This window comes from Hesperophylax consimilis, chromosome 27, assembly GCF_061612785.1.
Source record: "Hesperophylax consimilis isolate HC1 chromosome 27, BYU_Hcon_1.0, whole genome shotgun sequence".
NCBI classification, from domain to species: domain Eukaryota; kingdom Metazoa; phylum Arthropoda; class Insecta; order Trichoptera; family Limnephilidae; genus Hesperophylax; species Hesperophylax consimilis.
In genome coordinates, this window is record NC_142862.1 from 23653592 (window position 1) to 23674606 (window position 21015).

Genomic DNA, 21015 nt, shown 5'->3' on the forward strand with positions numbered 1-21015 from the left:
CCAATACCTTCACCCTAGTACTCAGATTGGGGATGCCACAATCTCGCTGTTCCAGACGGGAGCGGTTGAGACTCTTGTGCGGTATATAAAAAATATATGTATATATATTTATGTTTTATTTTTTTGACATCCAGAAACACACCAGACCTGACAACAAACTGTCAATTGATAGTGAGAAGTTTTAATGAATATCTTGTTGCACCTTGTATACAAACGTACCTACTGGGAGCAGGCGTGCGACAATTTTTTTTAAACGATATCCTTAGTAAAAATGTATCATTTCATAACGCGCCAGTTCGCTCCATTGCAGAGGGCGGTCGGACATTTTTAGGTCGGGATATCAATTTACCGTCCACTGTAAACCATCTTACAAAAATGTCCACCCGCGCAAGGCGCTTTTTAGTTCTGAGTGCTAAGTGGCAACGTTGTAAATGAACTGAATGTTGCCAAATCTGGGGTTTTGCTTCACCAAGGACTCAAACAATACATAAAAATGTACAAATTCGCCAACGGCCATGGGGACGCAATACTATCGACGAAATGCGTGGACGCAGCACGGCCGTCGTTATGTATACAAAATAATATCTACTCGTGATTGGTCACGAGGATACAATACCATCGACGCAGAACTTCTGTCGTTACGTATTCAATATAATAATATCTGTTTTTATATTTAACTTAATTAGTTCAACCTCAAATTGCAATATTTTAATTAATGAGTTAAACTTATTAATACCATTAAGTTCAATATAAAAATATTTTTTTTTATTTTTATTTCTTAACATCTTTAGTGTTACAATATTTACAACATAATATTAAATAATATTTAAATCACTTTTCTGATAAGTAAGATGCTTGTGCTTAGGAGAGGACAGCAATATATTTTTACATATTTATATTGCAAATATTATTACAAAAACTATTAATAGCCTTACAAGAAAATACAATAAAAGTAATAAAAACAGGTTAGTTATAAATAATACCAAGGATTGATAAGCAGAAACATAATATGTGGAGTTTATTAAGCAGAATTGATTTGAAAGTACCTACACGGCACACACGCTCATGTAATCTAGTAAAATAAAAATGCTTGTCTTAGAAGAATATGTTCAACATATGTATAATAACATTCTCTCTGATTCTATCTTCAATGTAACCAAAATAAATATAAAAACTATATTAAAAATGTATTAAACGTGTACCAAACTGCATAAAATGTTATTATATTATGTAATGACATATATTATGTAGTATTACGTTATAATAATCTTCTGTTTTAATAATCTCCTGTTATAATAATCTCCAGTTAAAATAATCTCATGTTATAATAATCTCCCTCTTGAATAACGTTATATTTTTTACAAAATGAAACAATACTATGTTTTAAACCACTTTATATTTATTTTATACAATATTTGGGTTCAATCCAAACCGGTCGACGAAATATAAATAAAAATAAAGTGGTTTAAAACAAAGTATTTGTTTCATTTTGTATAATGTCAAGCCACTAAGTGTTTGCTTTCTTCGATAAATTTAATATTTTTTAGTTCTTGTAAGTATAGTTTTTAATTTTTTACATACATAATAGAATAGAATATTGCGGAAATCTGCAATTGGTTTCTCAGTTAGGTAAATTACACGTGTATAAATGAACCACATTGTAAACTGTTGATTTCCCTGAAATAAAATAAATAAATCAATAATTTAAAACAATAAGAAAAATTATTAGGTGGTATTAGAGAATTTTAAATTGTTTTTTTTTGTAACTGTCATAATTTTCCTCAGATATATACAGGAGTAATTTATTGAATAATTTTATACCGTTAAATAAATAATGATGTTTTGCTGTTGTAGTTCTAACTAGTGGTACGGTTAGTCCTCCAATATAAATAATTATTTAGCTTAAAATTAATTATGGAATATTATTTTTATCAAATAAATCTTTATGTAATTGTAGTTCTTAATGTACGAGTATTTTTGTCATAAATTTTTGTGAGAAGGGGAACCGGGAAACCTTGGAAAACATTTATTGTTGGATAGTTATATGGCTTTTTTAAATATGATTTTTATTAATATTTTTTGAATTGTCACAAGTGGACGTAGGTATGATTTATAAGCACCCCCCCCGCAAACCACGATTTCATATTGTAGTAGTGTAGAATGTGCAAGTGCAAAATAAATACCTTTAAGTATTTTTAATGATACAGTATTTCTAAGTCTAAAAAACATAAAGATGAGTTTTCTCATTCTGTCTACTGTGGAGTTTATTTGACTTTTCCATTTGATGTTATTATCGATAATTATTCCAAGATGTTCACACCCTAAGCACCCTGATCAAGTTTCTGAAGGAATCGCTAAGGTACCTGCTCACGCACTCCACACCTCCTTCCTTGACTGGACTATAAGGGTATATTAGAGCTATGTATTCGATTATATTAAATGGCTTATTATTTAGATTCATTAATTGACAAACAGTTTGCGTTACATATTGGTATTTCGTTAACATTGATATCAGTAAATTTTTCTTTAGCATAGACTACAATTGCACTACTTTTATTTTTGTGATAATTTGTGACATATTGTTTGTAGTTTAGAATACTTAGTATATTTTTATGTATTGCATGCAAGTGTGCCTCGGATAGTATTAAAAAATCTGGTTGTGGACATAATGTTAAATACATAGGTATACCAGAAGTTCGTCCATGTTTCAAATTATACTCCTTATGTTTAAGTGCAAGATTGTTAGTAGATTTATTATATTGTTCTAGATTTTAGTGCATTCGCTGTATGTTTCACATACGTATTCTTCTATATTTTGATTTTTTGTTGATTTCATTTAAGTTAAAGTTTTCATTGCATTTATGAAGGTGTGATAAAATATATAGTTATAATTCTATGAATATATTAATAATAATCCTCACAATTTGTGTTACGATATTCTTGCTAGATTTCAATTCATATCTTGAGGTTTTTATTTTATTCTATAAGATTTATTTTATATTCAGATAATATTCGGGAACTTATAAATTGTTTGTTTAATTGACAACAATATTTAATTTAAAATAAAACAATAACTTTGTAAACACCACTTTTATTTTTTATACTTTGTGCCGACCGGGTTTCGCTCCCAAAAAAAACGCTTTTTCTTTAAAAAAAAACAACAACGGACGCAATACTACCAACGTAATGCGTAAACGCATCACGATCGTCGTTATGCATTAAAAACTACGCAGGATGCTTCTTAGTTCTTAGTGTCAAGCGGCATCGTTGTAAATTAACCCAACGTTGCCAAATCTGATGATTTACTCAACCAAACGCTCAAATAATTTATAAAAATGTACTCGTGAATGGCCATGGGGACGCAGTACTATCGAAGTAATGCGTGGACGCAGCAAAATCGTCGTTATGCATTAAAAACCACGCAAGACGATTCTTAGTTCTGAGTATCAAGCGGCATCGTTGTAAATTAACCAAATGTTGCCAAATCTGATGATTTACTCAACCAAACGCTCAAATAATATTTAACAATGTACTCCAAATGGCCACGAGGACGCAGTACTACCAACGTAATGCGTAAACGCATCACGATCGTCGTTATGCATTAAAAACTACGCAGGATGCTTCTTAGTTCTTAGTGTCAAGCGGCATCGTTGTAAATTAACCCAACGTTGCCAAATCTGATGATTTACTCAACCAAACGCTCAAATAATTTATAAAAATGTACTCGTGAATGGCCATGGGGACGCAGTACTATCGAAGTAATGCGTGGACGCAGCAAAATCGTCGTTATGCATTAAAAACCACGCAAGACGATTCTTAGTTCTGAGTATCAAGCGGCATCGTTGTAAATTAACCAAATGTTGCCAAATCTGATGATTTACTCAACCAAACGCTCAAATAATATTTAACAATGTACTCCAAATGGCCACGAGGACGCAGTACTATCGACGTAATGCGTAGACGCAGCAAGACCGTCGTTATGTATTCATAATAATATTTCAACATGATCGGCCAGGGGGACGCAATACTATCAAAGTAATGCGTGGATGCAGCATGACCGTCGTTGTATATTCAAAATAATATCTACTCGTGATCTTTCACTGGGACGCAATACTATCGACGTGATGCATGGAAGCATCATGATTGTCATTATGAGTTAAAAATAGTATATTCTCATGAGCGGCTACGGGGACGCAGTACTATCGACGTAATGCGTGGACGCAGCACGACCGTCGTTATGTATATAAAATAATATCTACTCGTAATCGGTCTTGAGGACGCAATACTAACGATTTAATGCATGGAAGCATCATGATTGTCATTATGAGTTAAAAATAGTATATTCTCATGAGCGGCTACGGGGACGCAGTACTATCGACGTAATGCGTGGACGCAGCACGACCGTCGTTATGTATATAAAATAATATCTACTCGTAATCGGTCTTGAGGACGCAATACTAACGATGTAATGCGTAGACGCAGCATGATCGTCGTTATGTATCGAAAATTATATTACTTCGTGGACGCGGCAAGATCGTAGAAATGAATAAAAACATACACTGCTCGATATATACATCGTGTAGCGAACCTGTCGGCAAAATGTCAAACGTTCAATATTCGTTTCCAGACATTCTGAGACATTTTTTGCTTCCACAAAAATTTTTGCCATACGATTCTACATGGGGTAAGCATCGTTCTGGCCAATTTTGAGGTCAAAACATTGCAGCGTCCGTATATCGGACGCTGTAAGTCGGTGGACGCTGCAATGCTATGGAGTTTTTAGGGGTCGGACGCAACAAATGTAGCGGGATATATATATATATATATATATTTATCCCCTCTCGTACTATGTTGATCTCGCGCGACGGTACGCCAGGTATATGTTGATCCGTTTGCATTTGTTGATCCACCTCGGATATGTTGATCCATTACCCAAGCTGGCATACATATGTAAATCCCTATAGATCAACTTGTGTCATCGAGATTTAGTTGTAAGCCACGCCCATTTTTCGGTCGCATATACATTTTACACGATTTATTTTGTTGATCTATATATTTCTGACAAACTTGACGGCTTGCATGCGTTGTAACTTAACCGCCAATTTCGCGCGCGTTGTCGTACTTTTTAGATCCTGTTAGTACATCCATATTCTATGAAAATGACTTTATACTTACAGAGGATAGACTGCCTCACGAGTACTTACATTGAAATGGAACTTTCGCAAACGTCAAATCCATGCTAAAAAAATCTTTTGAACTTGATTAAACAAAAATTGTAAATTTAATACATCATTTACTACGTTTCGTGACTTAGCAGGGGTGCCCGGGTTCATGGGGTGAGGTTTGTCTGGGTCATTTTATAAGAGAAATTTTAAACTTTGATGGAATAAAATTTTATTTTAATGTATCTTTTACCATCTCTCCCGACGTAAGTTTCTTGTAATGATTAAGTTGAAACAAAGCGTAATATCCATAATATGTGTCTATTAAAATTGCGGCGATTAGATTGGTGAGAATTAAATTTTTCAAATTTTAAATTATGATTGCTAAAAATTTATTCTAATTTGTTTATTACTAAACATGACTAAAGTCATTTCAAGCTACGATTCCAACCAACGATGTTTTAGTATATGTTCGTCAATCAACAGGAGCCATAATGTCTGTACATCAGAGCCCTTGAGAATTATTACAATTATGTGTACCGCCGCCCCGGGAACCATTTATTAGATAACCAATAACCCTACCATAGGTCACCGCCAACGTTTAGCGAGATTGTTGTTTATCTCTTGTATATTTTTACATCATATACATCACACAGGAGGCCCTGAGGAAAATCGTAACCCTCAGGGCCTATGTCATCTTTGTGAATGCTGTGTTGGGGGAATTTTGAAGGAAAGGAAGGAGAGTGAGTTCTGGGAAGTAAATAAGTTTGATGGGTGGGTAGTAATCTGGGGTTCAGTGTGTTCGAGTGATATACATAAGAATCTAACTCTCCTACTGCGTTGCAAGGCCATTCGTTGGAAGAGGACTAATCGATCCGGCCCACCACGCAGTTATTAGGCAGGCGCATCCGCCGCCAAGCTCCCAACACACCTCACCAAACATATCCAACAACTTGGGGTGACCTATGGCAGAAGTGTGGGTTATCCAATAAATGGTTCCCGGGGCGGCGGTACACATACCCTCCTCCCAAATTGTAATAAACGTCTACTTTCAAATGCAAAACATAATTTAAAACGTACCTAAATCTCGGCCTCCGTTATCGAGGGGTAAGGCTCTCGACTAGCAATCCGAAGGTCGCGGGCTCAAATAAATTTTACTAAAATTAATTTGTACTATTTTACAATTAGTGTTTGGTAACCAGATCTGAATAGCCAGGTACTTTCCCACCTTCCTCTACGTCATCTCCTTCGAGGTCCACAATACCTTCAGTCTCACAACAACCCCAATTGGGGATGCCATAGTCTCACTGGCTCCAGACGGGAGCAGTTGGGACTCTGGTGCGGTATTCAAAACTACAAATCTACAGCTAATTTCGAGAAGTTGAATAAAGTGTTTTTAGCACGGCAAAATGGCAAAATTGCAATATTATTGTAACAATAGCAATAATATTATTATTGTAGACTAATATTATTAGACATTAATACATCAATGAATAACATTCATTTTACATGACCACCCAATGAGAAGCTGATTTTTTTCACAGTTTGTATAGAAACGAACACGTGCATGTTATACTAATACCAGCTAGAGGAGAGCGTAAAACACTTCAATATTTTATTTATTCAAATATTGATAATTCCTCGATGCTTCATAATAATGTTTCATAAAAAAATACAAATCAAATCACACCACATCCAGACAAAGAAGCCGATATGTTTTTATACACTCAAAACGTTTATTTGGATATTCTCTGTATGAAAACTAATTGCGTTAAAAAATAATACTCTATTGTGAATTTGATCAGACCTAAACTTCGTTGTTAAGATAATGCAGCTGCGTGGCCGGCCGCGATATACGGCCGGCGTTCTTTTGTTATAAGAACACCCTGATTAGAATACATTTAATTGTTTTGTCTTTGATTTTATAAATATTTTTAATAAATTAAAAAGGCTATGGAATTCCACGTTTTGCCACCGCGTTTCCGGATACTATTGATTACTTAACACAGCTAAATATTTCAAAACGACTTATTAATGATTCCAGAATGTACTTTATTTATTACTGTTTTAAAAATGTATCTGTTTCTTTAGACAATTTTTTTTTTATAAACTGCCTATAAACTACGTTTTATTACTTATCCACTGGAGCGATCTCTGTCATATTTTAGACCGGTCGGTGGCCGAGTTGACATCACGTTTGGGTCCCACCCAGGCGCGGCGTAGTGTGCTCAATTCCTGGGCTGGCTAAGTCCTCCATCACAACACAAGCAACATTTTCAGCTGACTGTGGTGGTAGTAGGAGATTTTCAAATATTGCCAGGTTATTCGAAACCCGGGAATGTATGTCTTTCTTTTAAAAAAGTAGTTTATATTGTTTCCGTTTTAATGTTTTCGGGGGATAATTATACCAGTACAACTCAATTACTGTCAAACTTGTTGTGAAATCAGATATGAGCGCATCAGCAGAATGCTGCCTGCTCATTACATAATAATAATAATAATAATTGACCCCGTACTCAGCGTTGCCGATTTGTGGGTAATTCCCCAAATTGCGGGGAATTTTTCAGCTTTTTCAAGAATTGGGTATTTTGCGGGGAATAACTTTTTGCGGGGAAAATGCGGGGATTCTGGGCATTTCTTGATTATCCATTAATATTACATTAAGTACATTCGGTGAAAGATTTCGTAGTTTTCTTTTATGGCAGCACTGTAGCATTTATTTTTAAATGATAATGTCGTGGGATTCCTGAAGTTCGGGACCCAAACTTGAAGACATATGATTTTTTTTAGTCATAACTTCTATGGTGGAAGGACTATTTTCTTACGTACATCTTCTTATTTTGATGAATTGATGACTTGTTGTTGGAAAGTTTTATTTTATAATAAGTAATAACGGAGTTTTTTTAATAGTCTTATAATAATGTAAATTGCTTACTAAATAATTTAACTTCATTGTTTTAAATGATTTCCTTCAATATAAATTAACAAAATAATGTTTTTAAAATTGTTTAAAATTATGATTGTTAATTGAAAAAAATTTTAAAAAATTTAATTAAAAAAATATTTAATTTAATTTTTAAAAAATTGTTAATTCTGTTTTAACACTAAACTACCATTTAATCATTTTTTTTAAATAAATATTTTTTGTCTCGTTTAAATTACTCGTACTTGTCACACTGTATGATTATATTGCCTTTTTTTCTACTAGCTATACAATTTATCGATTTTTTTTTAAATATATAAGTTGAGTTAATAGGTTTTCACCTATTTTTTTTTAATCTTACATTCTTATGTATGTAATAATATGTGTTAATCATGTCAATGGCCAAATAAAATAAAATAAATCAATAAAAAAATGCTAATTTCCATTAAATATTGTATTATTTTGAAGGCGAAATTTTAAAGGAACTTGTGGGGAATTTGCGGGGAATTTGACATTTTGCATTCCCCGATTCGGGGATTTTGAACATTCGGTGCGGGTATTTTAGAACATAAGCATTGGCAACCCTGCCCGTACTACAAATAAACCCAAGTTTTTTTAAAGTTTCTGTGAGTACAGCTCCCAAGTCTTGCTCAAGTGCATGTCCGTCCGTAACACTTAGTCAATGTACTTATTTGTTCGTTGTCCTCTTTCCTAATGTGAAGTTTATATTTTGATTTTAATTAATATATTTTCACGTTGTTTGGGGTAAAGTTTTATCTCATTCATAAAAAAAAAATTTTCTTCTTCTGTTTTTATCGAGCAAGCAAACTATGATATTAACATATATTTGTTTTTCTTTTTTTATTACATCAAGTAGTTACGGTTCGTGATTAAACAGATTTTCTTGAGGATATAATATAGTGTATTACGTTAAAAATAATTGAAATTTTGAAGAGTAAGTTTAAACTAATTATAAAAACTGCTTTTCGTCATCGAAGTTATTGAAATTGGACTGGATGAACTATGTGCCCAAATTCTACATTTCAATCAACATTCCGTTAATGCCGCAATGACCCCGGGGTCGGGGTCAATTGGTTTATGAGTATATAGCTTAATTTATATGAGATTGAAAAAAAATCATATACGAATTTGGTGGGCAGTTAAATTGTCTGACGTTGATTATAAGTATTTTTATCGTAAACTTTATATGCAAGACGTAGAAAATGTTAAAGTCAAATTGGTTCAATTGGCTTTGGTCTCCTCTACCGATGAAGCAAGTGATTTCATTGTATAATATTCATTGGACCTCTGTGAAAAATTCTTCACATAAAATATAATCGAAAAAATTTATTAAATATAATTGCATTTGTAACCACCTTGTGGTGTTTTTTTAGTTTTTGCATTATTTGATTTCACTCAAAGATGCCGACTTCCGGTCTTGTTGTTTTAAAATAATAAATGTGAGATAATTCTTTTAAATAAGAAGATTTAATTTTATTTAGAGAACTTTAAAATATAACGATTTCCGGTAAGATGTGACAATAATTTATACAGAATATTAATATTTAAAAAATAATGTTTATTCGATTTGAATGATTTATGCCAATCATCGGGACTTTCTTTTCAAGAGTTATGCTATTATAAAGTTTACGATTTTTTTAAAATCCTAATGAAAAGTGATAATCGATAAAAATTAGGTGAATTCATTGGTTATAACTTATAATATAGATCATTTTGTATGTCTCCATATTCAAATTCGGAGGTATGACTTTTTTATGTGACACATCTCACTAGAGCGCCCCTGTCTTTACACGTTAAATACAGAGAAACTATGTCGCCACCCAGTTGGGCAGCGTTATGGGGCGGGTTAAGGTAGGGTCTGTAGGAATGAATTTATTAATGCGGGTCTTAAAGAGGCCCGGATTATATGGAGGAGGAAAAACAGATGCCGATAGCTCGTTCCACATGCGAGCCGACTTACGATAAAACGAGTTGGAGAAACGACCCGTTCATATATAGATAACATCAACATTACTGTGAACGTGTGTTCCGCTCGTGTCCGTCGAGTATCAAGCACGTGCACGGTGCACCGGGGATCAATGCTGCTAGCTCCTTTTAACAGGCTCTAATAAAATACCCCTAGAATAGACACAGCATACGCACATTTCGTCATACATGATTTTAGCGCACATATGCCTCAGGGATCTCATTTTTACAGTATTTAGTCTACTTTCAGCCTTCTTCTGCCAGTTTCATGCTCACTTCCATATATTAGGGTAGGTACCAGCACTCCATTGTGGACTTGCCGGATCGAAAGAGACTGGTTGAGGGATACCTTTTGGCCATAAAAATCTAAAATGGCGGCAAAAGGAATAATGTTATATGGTATATTTTGAACTTCTTACCACCTCTCCTGATTACGCTTCGTGACTTAGTAGGGGTGGCCGGGTTCTTGATTATAATGGGTAATTATTTAAAATGGGTAATCAATGGATGATTGAACGCGGTTGGAGATAGCAAAAAACTGTCCAAAGAAGCGAAACTCCACAACGGAGTGCTGGTACCTACCCTAATATATGGAAGTGAGGCATGGAACTGGCAGAAGAAGGCTGAAAGTACACTGAATACTGTAAAAATGAGATCCCTGAGGCATATGTGCGGCAAAATCATGTATGACGAAATCTATTCTACAGGTATTTTATTAGAGCCTGTTAAAAGGAGCTAGCAGCATTGATCCCCGGTGCACGTGCGTTATACTCGACGGTCACGAGCGGAACGCACGTTCACAATAAAGTTGATGTTGTCTTTATGAGAACGGGTCGTTTTTCTAACTCGTTTTTGCGTAAGTCCGCTCGTGTGTGTGTTTTTTCCTCCATATAATACCGTGCACCTGCTTGATACTTGGCGGACACGAGTGGAACACAGGTTCACAGTAAAGTTGATGTTATCTATGTATGAACGGGTCGTTTCTCCGACTCGTTTTACCTAAAGTCGGCTCGCATGTGGAACGAGCTATCAGCATCTGTTTTTACTCCTCCATATAATTCGCGCCTCTTTCAGATCCACATTAATAAATTCATCCCTACAGCCCCTACCTTAACCCGCCTTATAACGCTGCCCAACTGGGTGGCGACATAGTTTCTCTGTATTTAGAGTGTAAAGACAGGGGCGCTCTTGTGATAGGTGTCACATAAAAAAATCATATTTGTGAATTTGAATATAAAGACATACAAAATAATCATTGTTGGGCAGCGTTATGAGGCGGGTTAAGGTAGGGGCTGTAGGAATGAATTTATTAATGCTGGTCTTAAAGAGGCGCGAATTATATGGAGGAGTAAAAACAGATGCTGATAGCTCGTTCCACATGCGAGCCGACTTACGGTAAAACGAGACGGAGAAACGACCCATTCATATATAGATAACATCAACTTTACTGTGAACCTGTGTTCCGCTCTTGTCCGTAGGGTATCAATCACGTGCACGGTGCACCAGGGATCAATGCTGCTTCTCCTTTTAACAGGCTCTAATAAAATACCTGTAGAATAGATACAGCATACCCACATTTCTTCATACATGATTTTACCGCACATATGCCTCAGGGATCTCATTTCTACAGTATTCTGTCTACTTTCAGCCTTCTTCTGCCAATTCCATGCCTCATTTCCATATATAAGGGTAGGTACCAGCACTCCATCGTGGACTGCTAGCTTCGCTTCTTTAAACAGTATTTAGTTAGCTCCAACCGCGTCCAATCATCCATTAATTACCCATTATAACCAAGAACCCGGCCTCCCCTACTAAGTCACGAAGCGTAATCAGGAGAGATGGTAAAAGATACAGGTTCAAAATTTCCTACATAACATTATTCCTTTTGCCGCCATTTTGGATTTTTATGGTCGAAAGGTATCCCTCAACCAGTTTATTTCGATCCGGCCCGCCACGCAGTAGATGGGAAAACGCATCCGCCGCCAGGACCTAGACAAACCTCACCCTATGAACCCGTGTACCCCTGCTAAGTTATGATTTTTTTATGGATTTGTTTTTGCGAAATTTTCGTTTCGATCTAAATACGCATACATTTCTTATAAACAATTCAAGCAACACACGTCATTTTGATTTGAAACGGTACCATTTCACAGTCATTTCATGCGATATTCGACTCTAGAGACTAATACTTTGAGTTCAATATCACAAAAGATTACGGAATCACATAAAACCTTGTGATGAACAGTCCACCGATTGCCCCTTGATTGGTTCATTTAGTAAAACCATATATAGGGACACAGATCAACTTTATCTAATAACTTCTTACCTGGATCAACATACTACGGGAATAGATCAATATATATGAGATCAACATAAGTATGCCAATTTGGGTAGATCAACATAAATTATGCATCCGATTTCAATACAAATTTTGAAAATTTTATTAACAGTATATCAAATGGTTTTTCTGGCAAACTGGCAACATTGATAATTATTGTACCACTGTTGTCAATTCATTCAGATGTATTCCATAATAGCCAAGTTATGTGGTGTTAAAGGTGGATCAACTTAGTCTAACAACTTCTTACTGGATCAACATAATACGGGAAGAGGACAATATATATATATATATATATATATATATATATATATATATATATATATATATACCTTCGGGAAGAAATTCTTTAAATGATAGTTAAAACCCTATCAAAATCCATTGCGTAATTTAGAACAACTAAGGGCACAAACAGACAGACGCGGATAGCGACATTGTTTTATACTATTTAGAGAAGAAGGAAGTTATTAATACAGGAAAAATTATAAAATGATCAAAAAATTACCTATGACTGACTCCATTCCCAACATGCTCGTTCCTTAATTCAATTCCTTGATCAGCACAAATCCTCTCAATGTAGAAGCAGCGCAGCTTTTCATCTTCATTTTCAAATGGCATAACATTATCATCCATTTTGTTTTTAGTCTGCATAAAATGGCCGCCGGTTTTCTTATTTAATTTTTTTTTATGCGTCTCAAAGGCGCCGCAAATGTCTATCTCCTCGTCGCTGCTGTCCAAAATATTGTATGTCCGCATCGGCTTGAAATTGTTAACATCATCTTCCATATTCTCCAACTTAAGATTTGATAAAATATTTAGCTGTCCACAATCCATCAGACTTTGTCGGTTGTTGCTTGTTTCATATTCTTGTTTAATTTCTTTGACTTTTAATGGTTTTTCGCAGTAAATTTTCATATCAGATAAAGTGTTGATGACTGATGCATTTTCAAACAGGTCTTTTTGTGCAATCTTTTCCTTGTATGCTTTTGAGTTGCCGAAATCGCCGGAATCGAAGCACCCGGAATATTTTTCTGTCAAAAATTTCTCTTTTGGGTGTTTCAAATTAACAGGATAATAACCATGGTAGTGAGAGAAAAGTACTATTTGTTTTGTAGTCCACATTGAACTTCCAGTATTTTTCATACAAGTGTTATTGAAATGTTTCTTCAAGACATTATTAATGATCTTAGCCCGGGACCACTGAAAACAAAAAGTATAGAATAAAACACGGCGTACTTACACCAAGAACTAAAAAGTGTTGAAATAAAATGACTAACTTTATTTATTGGATATGAAGGTGTTCCCAAAAAAGATAATGAACTTACCTCTTTATTTCTGCGTTTAGTCACTCCAAGTTGGTAGTAAGTTTCAACGCTCTCGACGGCGTATGGGAAAACCTTTTGAAAGTCTGCGTAATCTGCCAATTGGTGCACGAGCGGCATCTGTCGCAACATCAGACTGACGGCAGAACGTACATTGTCCACTTTGCATAGATTCTCCTTGATAAAGCTGGATATTGAAGCGGCCATTTTGATGGCTCGTTCGCTTCCCTCGGCCATTTTGATGGCACGCTCCGATTGGTGATTCACACCGATGATGATTTTAGGATTGGATAATTCTTTGATAGATATATCCATTTGTTTGGCGAGATTTGAAGATGTTTTATTTGGTGGAGTGAAGATCAAAACACCAGACGAATCCACAGTTACACGTTGGTGTAGATTATGCAATGTGTTATCTGGAATTATATATTGTTCTTGCACGTAGCAATGATCGGAATGGATAGACTCCAAGATAGCTCTGGGCGTTGGTCCACTTTTCAAGGCATCACCGGCAGGTTTGGTTAGACTTTGGGAACAATTTGCGATGCCAGGTTTTAATAGACTATTGGCACTCGGCTTGAGCAATGATTTTCGAATCTGCCGTATATTGGGAGGAACTGATACATTGTTATCCAATTTGAGGATAGACCGACTAGAGTGAGTCATTTTTCTATGTTCGTTTTCAACTTGCGGCACGTGGGTGTTGAATTTCATATTCAAAATATCATTGTATTGTTCAAACTCTTCATTTTGCCTAAAACTATCATTTATATTGTCTAACTCCATTGGTTCTGTTTTTATTTTCATTCCCAAGTATTGATCATCATTGTACTCCTGCTTTATTGGTTTACTTGGATTTATTTCCATGCGCGTTTCATTGAATTCCACGGCATCCGGTTCCTTTTTGACTATGGAAATATCGAAGATTTCACTTTGCAATCCTTCTTCAATTGCTCTGTAGTCGAGCTTGGACCAAGACTTTTCTGTGTCAGATGCTGAACAAGTCTGCTGCTGGAACATTTGATCTTCTCTTAGGTTTTCAACGGCTGATTCTTTTGAAGTACTTTGGATTGGAGGTAGTTCTTGTGATGCTTGTTTTTCTATCATAGTTTCATCTCGATACAGCCAAACGTCCACAACTGTCTCAGCACCTGAAATAAAATATATGTTTTAGAAGTCTATAATATGATGTGTTTTTTTAATATGCATATGTATGAATGTAGTAGAGAACACACCCAAGGTCTGGAGTCCCGTATAGTTCCTATCCAGCTTGAGGTGGTGCACTATGTCCACGGGCTTGTTGAGAGAGGCATTCTTGAAATGCAGTCGAATCTGCACGGGGAACTCTCCCCAGCCGCGGCGCGACAGGTGGAAAGGAGAACTTCTGAGGGAACACAAAAACACATTGGTATTTTATCAGCAGCCAGCCTCTGATCCTGTTCTTGCCAGGCATCACACAGGTGATTGTTATTTTGTTAAGACTAAACCTTCATAAAGCTTGCTGAAGGCTGTAGGCATGCCCAAGTCAATAATTGGTCAAGAAAATATAAGAGTATTCATTTAAAACTATACTTAGTTCAATCAGATCTCGAGGAAGTTGATTGTATGTGCAAAAATTCAGTTTCATCAGTCAGGTTCACCAAGAAAAGCATGGAATCTTAACTTGAACCACAAACAATAATTTTGTTTAACCACTAGTTATGTGAAATAATATTTATATATGTATTTTTTTAATTGAATTAAAGAGTGAAGGGTGACCAACTTGAGATGCATGATGTTGTGCGGGGCGTAGGACTGGTCGAGCCCCACCGTGACTGACTGGACGAAGTGCGACACATCGGGCTTGTCGCGGGAACCGCGCACGTACAGCAGCCAGCGGTGGGTGGAGCGGTCCATCTCAGAGTGCGGGGGAGTGTACTTGGACGTGTTTCCTGATGAAAACAAACACTTTTATTGACCTTGGAAAAGTAGTAGTAGTAGTAACACTCTTCTACAGCAATAACATGTCATCGATGCCATTAACATAAACCAATTTAAAGCTCCATTGGATTCTTGTTTGGAAAGAAGAAAGGAAGTCGCTAACTTCTTCTAAACCACGCAACGGATTCTGATAGGGTTTAGAGGATTACTTCCGGAAGGTTTATATGTATATAATTCATGCATATTATATTTATAGAAAGTAGAGAAAGATGGAACAACTCCGGGTATACGCCAGCTAGTATCTAAATAAATTGTTCTGGGCTCTCTGCATACACTCTCTCTGAAAGGAGGTAGGGACCTATTCCTTCTACTTGCATTATTTTCCACTACACTCTCACTTTATTCTCTGCATTTAGTTTTTACAAGAAGAAAGAGTTCTTCTACAAGTGGTACAGTTAAAATAAGTAATGTATGTGGCAAGTTAAAATGTAACAACAGTTTAATTTGTATCAGAGTCTTTTACCAGACCTCACTAAGTCACCCAAAAGCAAAATGGTGTTAATCTTACCAATGATCAGTCTGAACTTCTCCTTCTGCTTGTTCCTCCTGGCCAGGTCCACCTTAAGCACGTCCCTCTCCATGTTGTTGGGTTCAATGTATCTCGGCACTTTGACAGCGGCGGTGATACCGTCCATTTCCTCCGCCCCGCACAGATTGCCATCGGTGCCACTTTCGGTAGCACTTTCACTCTTGACTTGAGCAGCTTTGCCGGAGTAGGGACTGCCATCTGGTCGTTCCGATTTTATGGTTCGAAGGCTTTCAACTGTTTCGTCGACGGGGATGGTGAGGTGATGCGATGTGGAGGGAAAATTCTGAAAGGTAATAATCAGCATTGTCATTGTGTTGAGATTGGAGGCCTTTGAAATGTGGTCCATAAGGAGAATGCTGGACGGAATACATAACTAACAATATAGAGTTATGTACTTCATTCGCAGCGCCAAAGGCTGAAAAGCTCCACTTCAGAAAAAAACCAAAATAAAATACCTTTTTTATGTCAATCTTTCAACCATACGGCTTTGTGTACGCGTCAGGGTTCTTCCCACTGCGGCATTTATAATTGCTATGAAAGTTACTATTGTTTTTCTTTAAATGTTTTGAAAAATTCACCCATTTTATGGTAAGTTTTGCATATAAGCATTTTTTGCACACAAACAAAGAAAAGTGCCTATTTGTTGAAATAAAGTTACTGCTGTTCATCCATAATTTCATACTCATAGATAATAGAAACAAAAGGGATAATACTAACTAACTAATAACATAACTTTCATTGGCTCCGCCGATTTTGATAGTCCATACAGTTTGGTCATATCTCGGCGACAATTTGTACACTTCCATGCCATATCTCCCCTTTTATCACCACTTCTTTATACTTACAGCGGCATCTTGCTTGTTCCGCTTCCTCGGAGGCCGTATCTTGAAGAGTTCATCGAGGTTGAGATCAGCCTTGGCTCCCAGCAGTTTCTTCAGGGCGGGGTGGATCCTCTTCTGTTCATTCTTCAGTAAAGTATGCACCTAAAACACAAAGCCAAAACGCACACACATTAGCATATTGACAAGTCATTGCGCTAATGCCGGCCACCTGAGACATGCCCAACAGAGGGTGATATTCTGTCCAAGATATGTCGTGCCAAGAGTATTCTGACCAAGACTTACCTGGCTATAATCCAACCACTGAACACCACACTACATTGACTCACTCTCACTAGTCCGCAAATAAACCATAGCGTTACCGATCATGAATTACCAATTCCTCAATATATCATTCACGGAATTAATGCGACGTGACGTATTGGTGTGTTGATAATGTGCACAATTTTGGTGAACTGATACGGTGTTGTGACAGTGAGTTTGTTTGTTCAGTGTAAATGTGTTGTCTACAATGTATCTACCTGAAAAATAAATATTACAACGTCCTGAAGTTACGTCTCTGATGATCCTGCTTGTCTATCTCGGTATGGTGATGGGATTCAACTGGAAAATCTACCGTTAATGGGCTAAAATGGTGCACCATTCCAGTGTTCAAAGACAATGTGTCATTCCAGTCTTGCGATACGATGTGCTGTTTTAGAATGTTGTTACAGTTTGCCAATACGGAGTACTGACACGGTGCGTCGATACGGTTTGTTGGTTCAGGGTACTGTTGCGGTGCGCCAATATTGTGTACCTATACGGCGAGTCGATATGGAGTGCCGATATTGTGGACCGATACGGTGTGCCGATACGGTGTGCCGATACGGTGTGCCGATACGGTGTGCCGATACGGTGTGCCGATACGGTGTGCCGATACGGAGTGCCGTTACGGTGTGCCGATACGGTGTGCCGTTGCGGTGTGCCGTTGCGGTGTGCCGTTACGGTGTGCCGGTACGGTATGCCGATACGTTGAGCTAATACGGAGAGTCCTTATGATGTGCCAATATTGTGTGCCATTGAAGACCAATTCTCCTATGGTGTCCCTCGTTGCAGAGGAACGAGAGAGCCAAGAAGTGTTCCTTGGAAATTCCATGATAAAGGTGATCCAGGTCTTCACTTGTCTAGGGACTAACTGCACTCCCCACGAGCATACGAAGAAGTGCGTCTCACATCTTTCTGTAATAATATGTAACTTCCATATTTACTGCTCTTCTTCTTCTGATTCTTGCTGCACATCCTAAAGTAATGATTATGAAATATCCGTAATCATTAGTGGTCTGATCATGTTGAAATCTGCATATTGTTTTCAAAATAATCTCACGGTCCTTCAGCCACCTTCTTCTCTTCCTTGAACCGAGTAGAACACTCGACTGATAGCCGCATTAAACGACTTCAGTCATCAGAAGAATTTTTACGATCCCATCACAATACCAAACTAATAATACATCATATATTTGCGATACAGTAAATGGATGTTTTGATAAGTTCAATATATTTCACATATTCCTTCTAATGTTTCCTGTCATTTATCTCCACAAGACAGTACACTAACCTTTCCCTAAACCTACTATTTTTCGACCCTGAACAGTGTAAACAAACCAACTGCTTAGCGTTTGTTTAGCACATCAAAAAAATTTAACACATTTAAATATTATCGAAAATCTCCGAAGTAGGTACCTACTCCAAGTACCTGCTCAGACGTCTGGAATTAAATATGTTTAAAAAAATATTATAATTAAGGGGAATATAAATAATACAGATATGGAGACATTAATATTTAAAATAAATATGGTAATTCTCGCCATCGATTTTTTTAATTTAAATTACATCATTTTACAATTATCTTAAAGCTAAAACACACACACATTTTATAATACATTGATCTAAATTCTTTTCACACCTTATGCTATACCTTTTGTAGACACGAAAATAACATTTGCTGATTAATCTGGTAGTAAATAGTTTTTACCTGAAATATGTTTTTTAATTCCTCACCTTATTTCTAGCCACGGGGTCCTTTTGGCTTGTGACCTCCTTGTGAATATCCTCCTCTGTCAGTTGGAACTGCTTGGAATTATAATAGCTGTTCACTATTGCATACCTCAGCCTGTGAAGGGTTTTCTTTGCCAGGAGCAAACTGCAAATAAATAAAAAAAACACAATTATCAAAAATACTAATTTCGGTTGTATGTCTATCCGTCATAGATTCGTAAGTTTTTTTCCATAAGTCGCTCACGTAAGTGACTTATGACAAAATTACCTAAATAAACAACACTCTAAGTCTCTTACTGTGATTTATAGAACGTTACAGAAATCGTGAGAGGTCGTAAGTTTTTGACACATCTAATAGCGTCTGCGCAAACTTACAGACTTCCGAGTTCGTTAACGGTATATGATAGGCAAAATGGTGTGATTTGACAGAAAACAGCTATCAAACACGTCTAAAACTACCGTTCTCATGACATTCCCAGACTTGATATTTTTATTACCAAATAATGGACTACAATTTTTTTTTCATGATTAATGTAGACATACAACCGTAACAGATAAAACACTGATACACATAAAAAACCACACTCTAATTTAAAGCGTTAAATAATGATTTTAGACAATATTTTTTTCATTTAAAATATGTAGATAACACACACATACGTGGAACTGCTGCCTTGTTTTATCATCATGATAGCTGTTGAATTATTACTTCATTTGACACCAAATTTCAACAGATATCGTGGTTTATAATTCTGACTGAGAAGCCCTCGGTGCTAGAAGTGAATCTATACGCTCCATCAATTAACATATAAATCTTTGAAAAATACATACAAAATGTTTTAAAAGCGGGTCAAAACGAAGAATACAGACACACTTAAAGAATTACAATTATCAACAGAAGCTGACAATTCAGTAATTAATACCAAATACAATCTCCTTTTTCATGTAAAAATAATTGGTATAACTAACAATGCTTTAACGTGGATCGAAAATTACCTATTTAATAGAGAGCAATTTGTAAAGTTAAATGGCTCTCTGAGTGATTCACAGACCACAAATTTTGGCATCCCGCAGGGAACTGTTCTAGGTCCAATCCTTTTCATCATTTATGTCAACGATATGTTTAAACTCTCAATTAAGTCTAAACTTATTTCATACGCTGACACAGCAATTTTAACTGAGGGATTAACTTGGAATGAAACCCAAAAAACAGCAGAGTTAGACATAAACATACTAAAAAAAATGGTTCGATAAAAATTTGTTAACACTTAATACTGAAAAAACTTTTATAATACCTTTCACCATTAATAAAAATTCATTCCCTGATAATTTAAAGATAAGTATACATAATTGTAATAGAATTTCAAATTTATGTAAACCTGACTGCTCTGTACTTACTGTTAAAACTAATGTAAAATATCTTGGTGTAATTATAGATAGTAACATAAAGTGGAAATTACAAATCAATGCAATAGTAGAAAGGTTAAGAAAATTAGTGTACATTTTTCTTAGAATACGAAACATACTAAATTTTAAATTATTAAGAACCATATATTTTTCACTAATTCAATCAGTATTACAATATGGAATTGTTGGTTGGGGTGGAGCATTCAAAACTTCTCTCTTACCTTTAGAAATCATCCAAAGAATACTAAAAAATAATTTTGAAAAAACCGTACGATTACCCCACAATTAGATTATTTCAAGAATTTAAAGTCCCTTCACTTCATATTATTTATAAAAAAATAACTCTTTTTCAAATACATAAAGATTGTTTCAACAATGACAACTTAATAACTTTTTCGAACAGCAATAGACATAGTATTCTTGGCTCTATAACTATCCCACGCTGTAACACCACCACAGCCCAACAATTTTATAAATATTTTGGTGTCAAATGGT

General features: G+C 35.9%; 1 protein-coding gene across 1 annotated transcript in view; it reads right to left on the reverse strand.

Moving 5' to 3' along the window:
* The window catches only part of D12 (YEATS domain containing 2 homolog D12), a 55446-nt gene that overhangs the window by 20734 nt on the left and 13697 nt on the right, over positions 1–21015 (reverse strand). The window contains exons 2-8 of the mRNA XM_089648050.1: positions 19117–19258; positions 17086–17223; positions 16220–16523; positions 15494–15662; positions 14967–15115; positions 13735–14882; positions 12915–13609 (exon numbers count right to left, since the gene is read on the reverse strand). Coding sequence (XP_089504176.1) covers positions 12915–13609; positions 13735–14882; positions 14967–15115; positions 15494–15662; positions 16220–16523; positions 17086–17223; positions 19117–19258 — 2745 coding nt within the window. The remainder of the gene's footprint in view (positions 1–12914; positions 13610–13734; positions 14883–14966; positions 15116–15493; positions 15663–16219; positions 16524–17085; positions 17224–19116; positions 19259–21015) is intronic.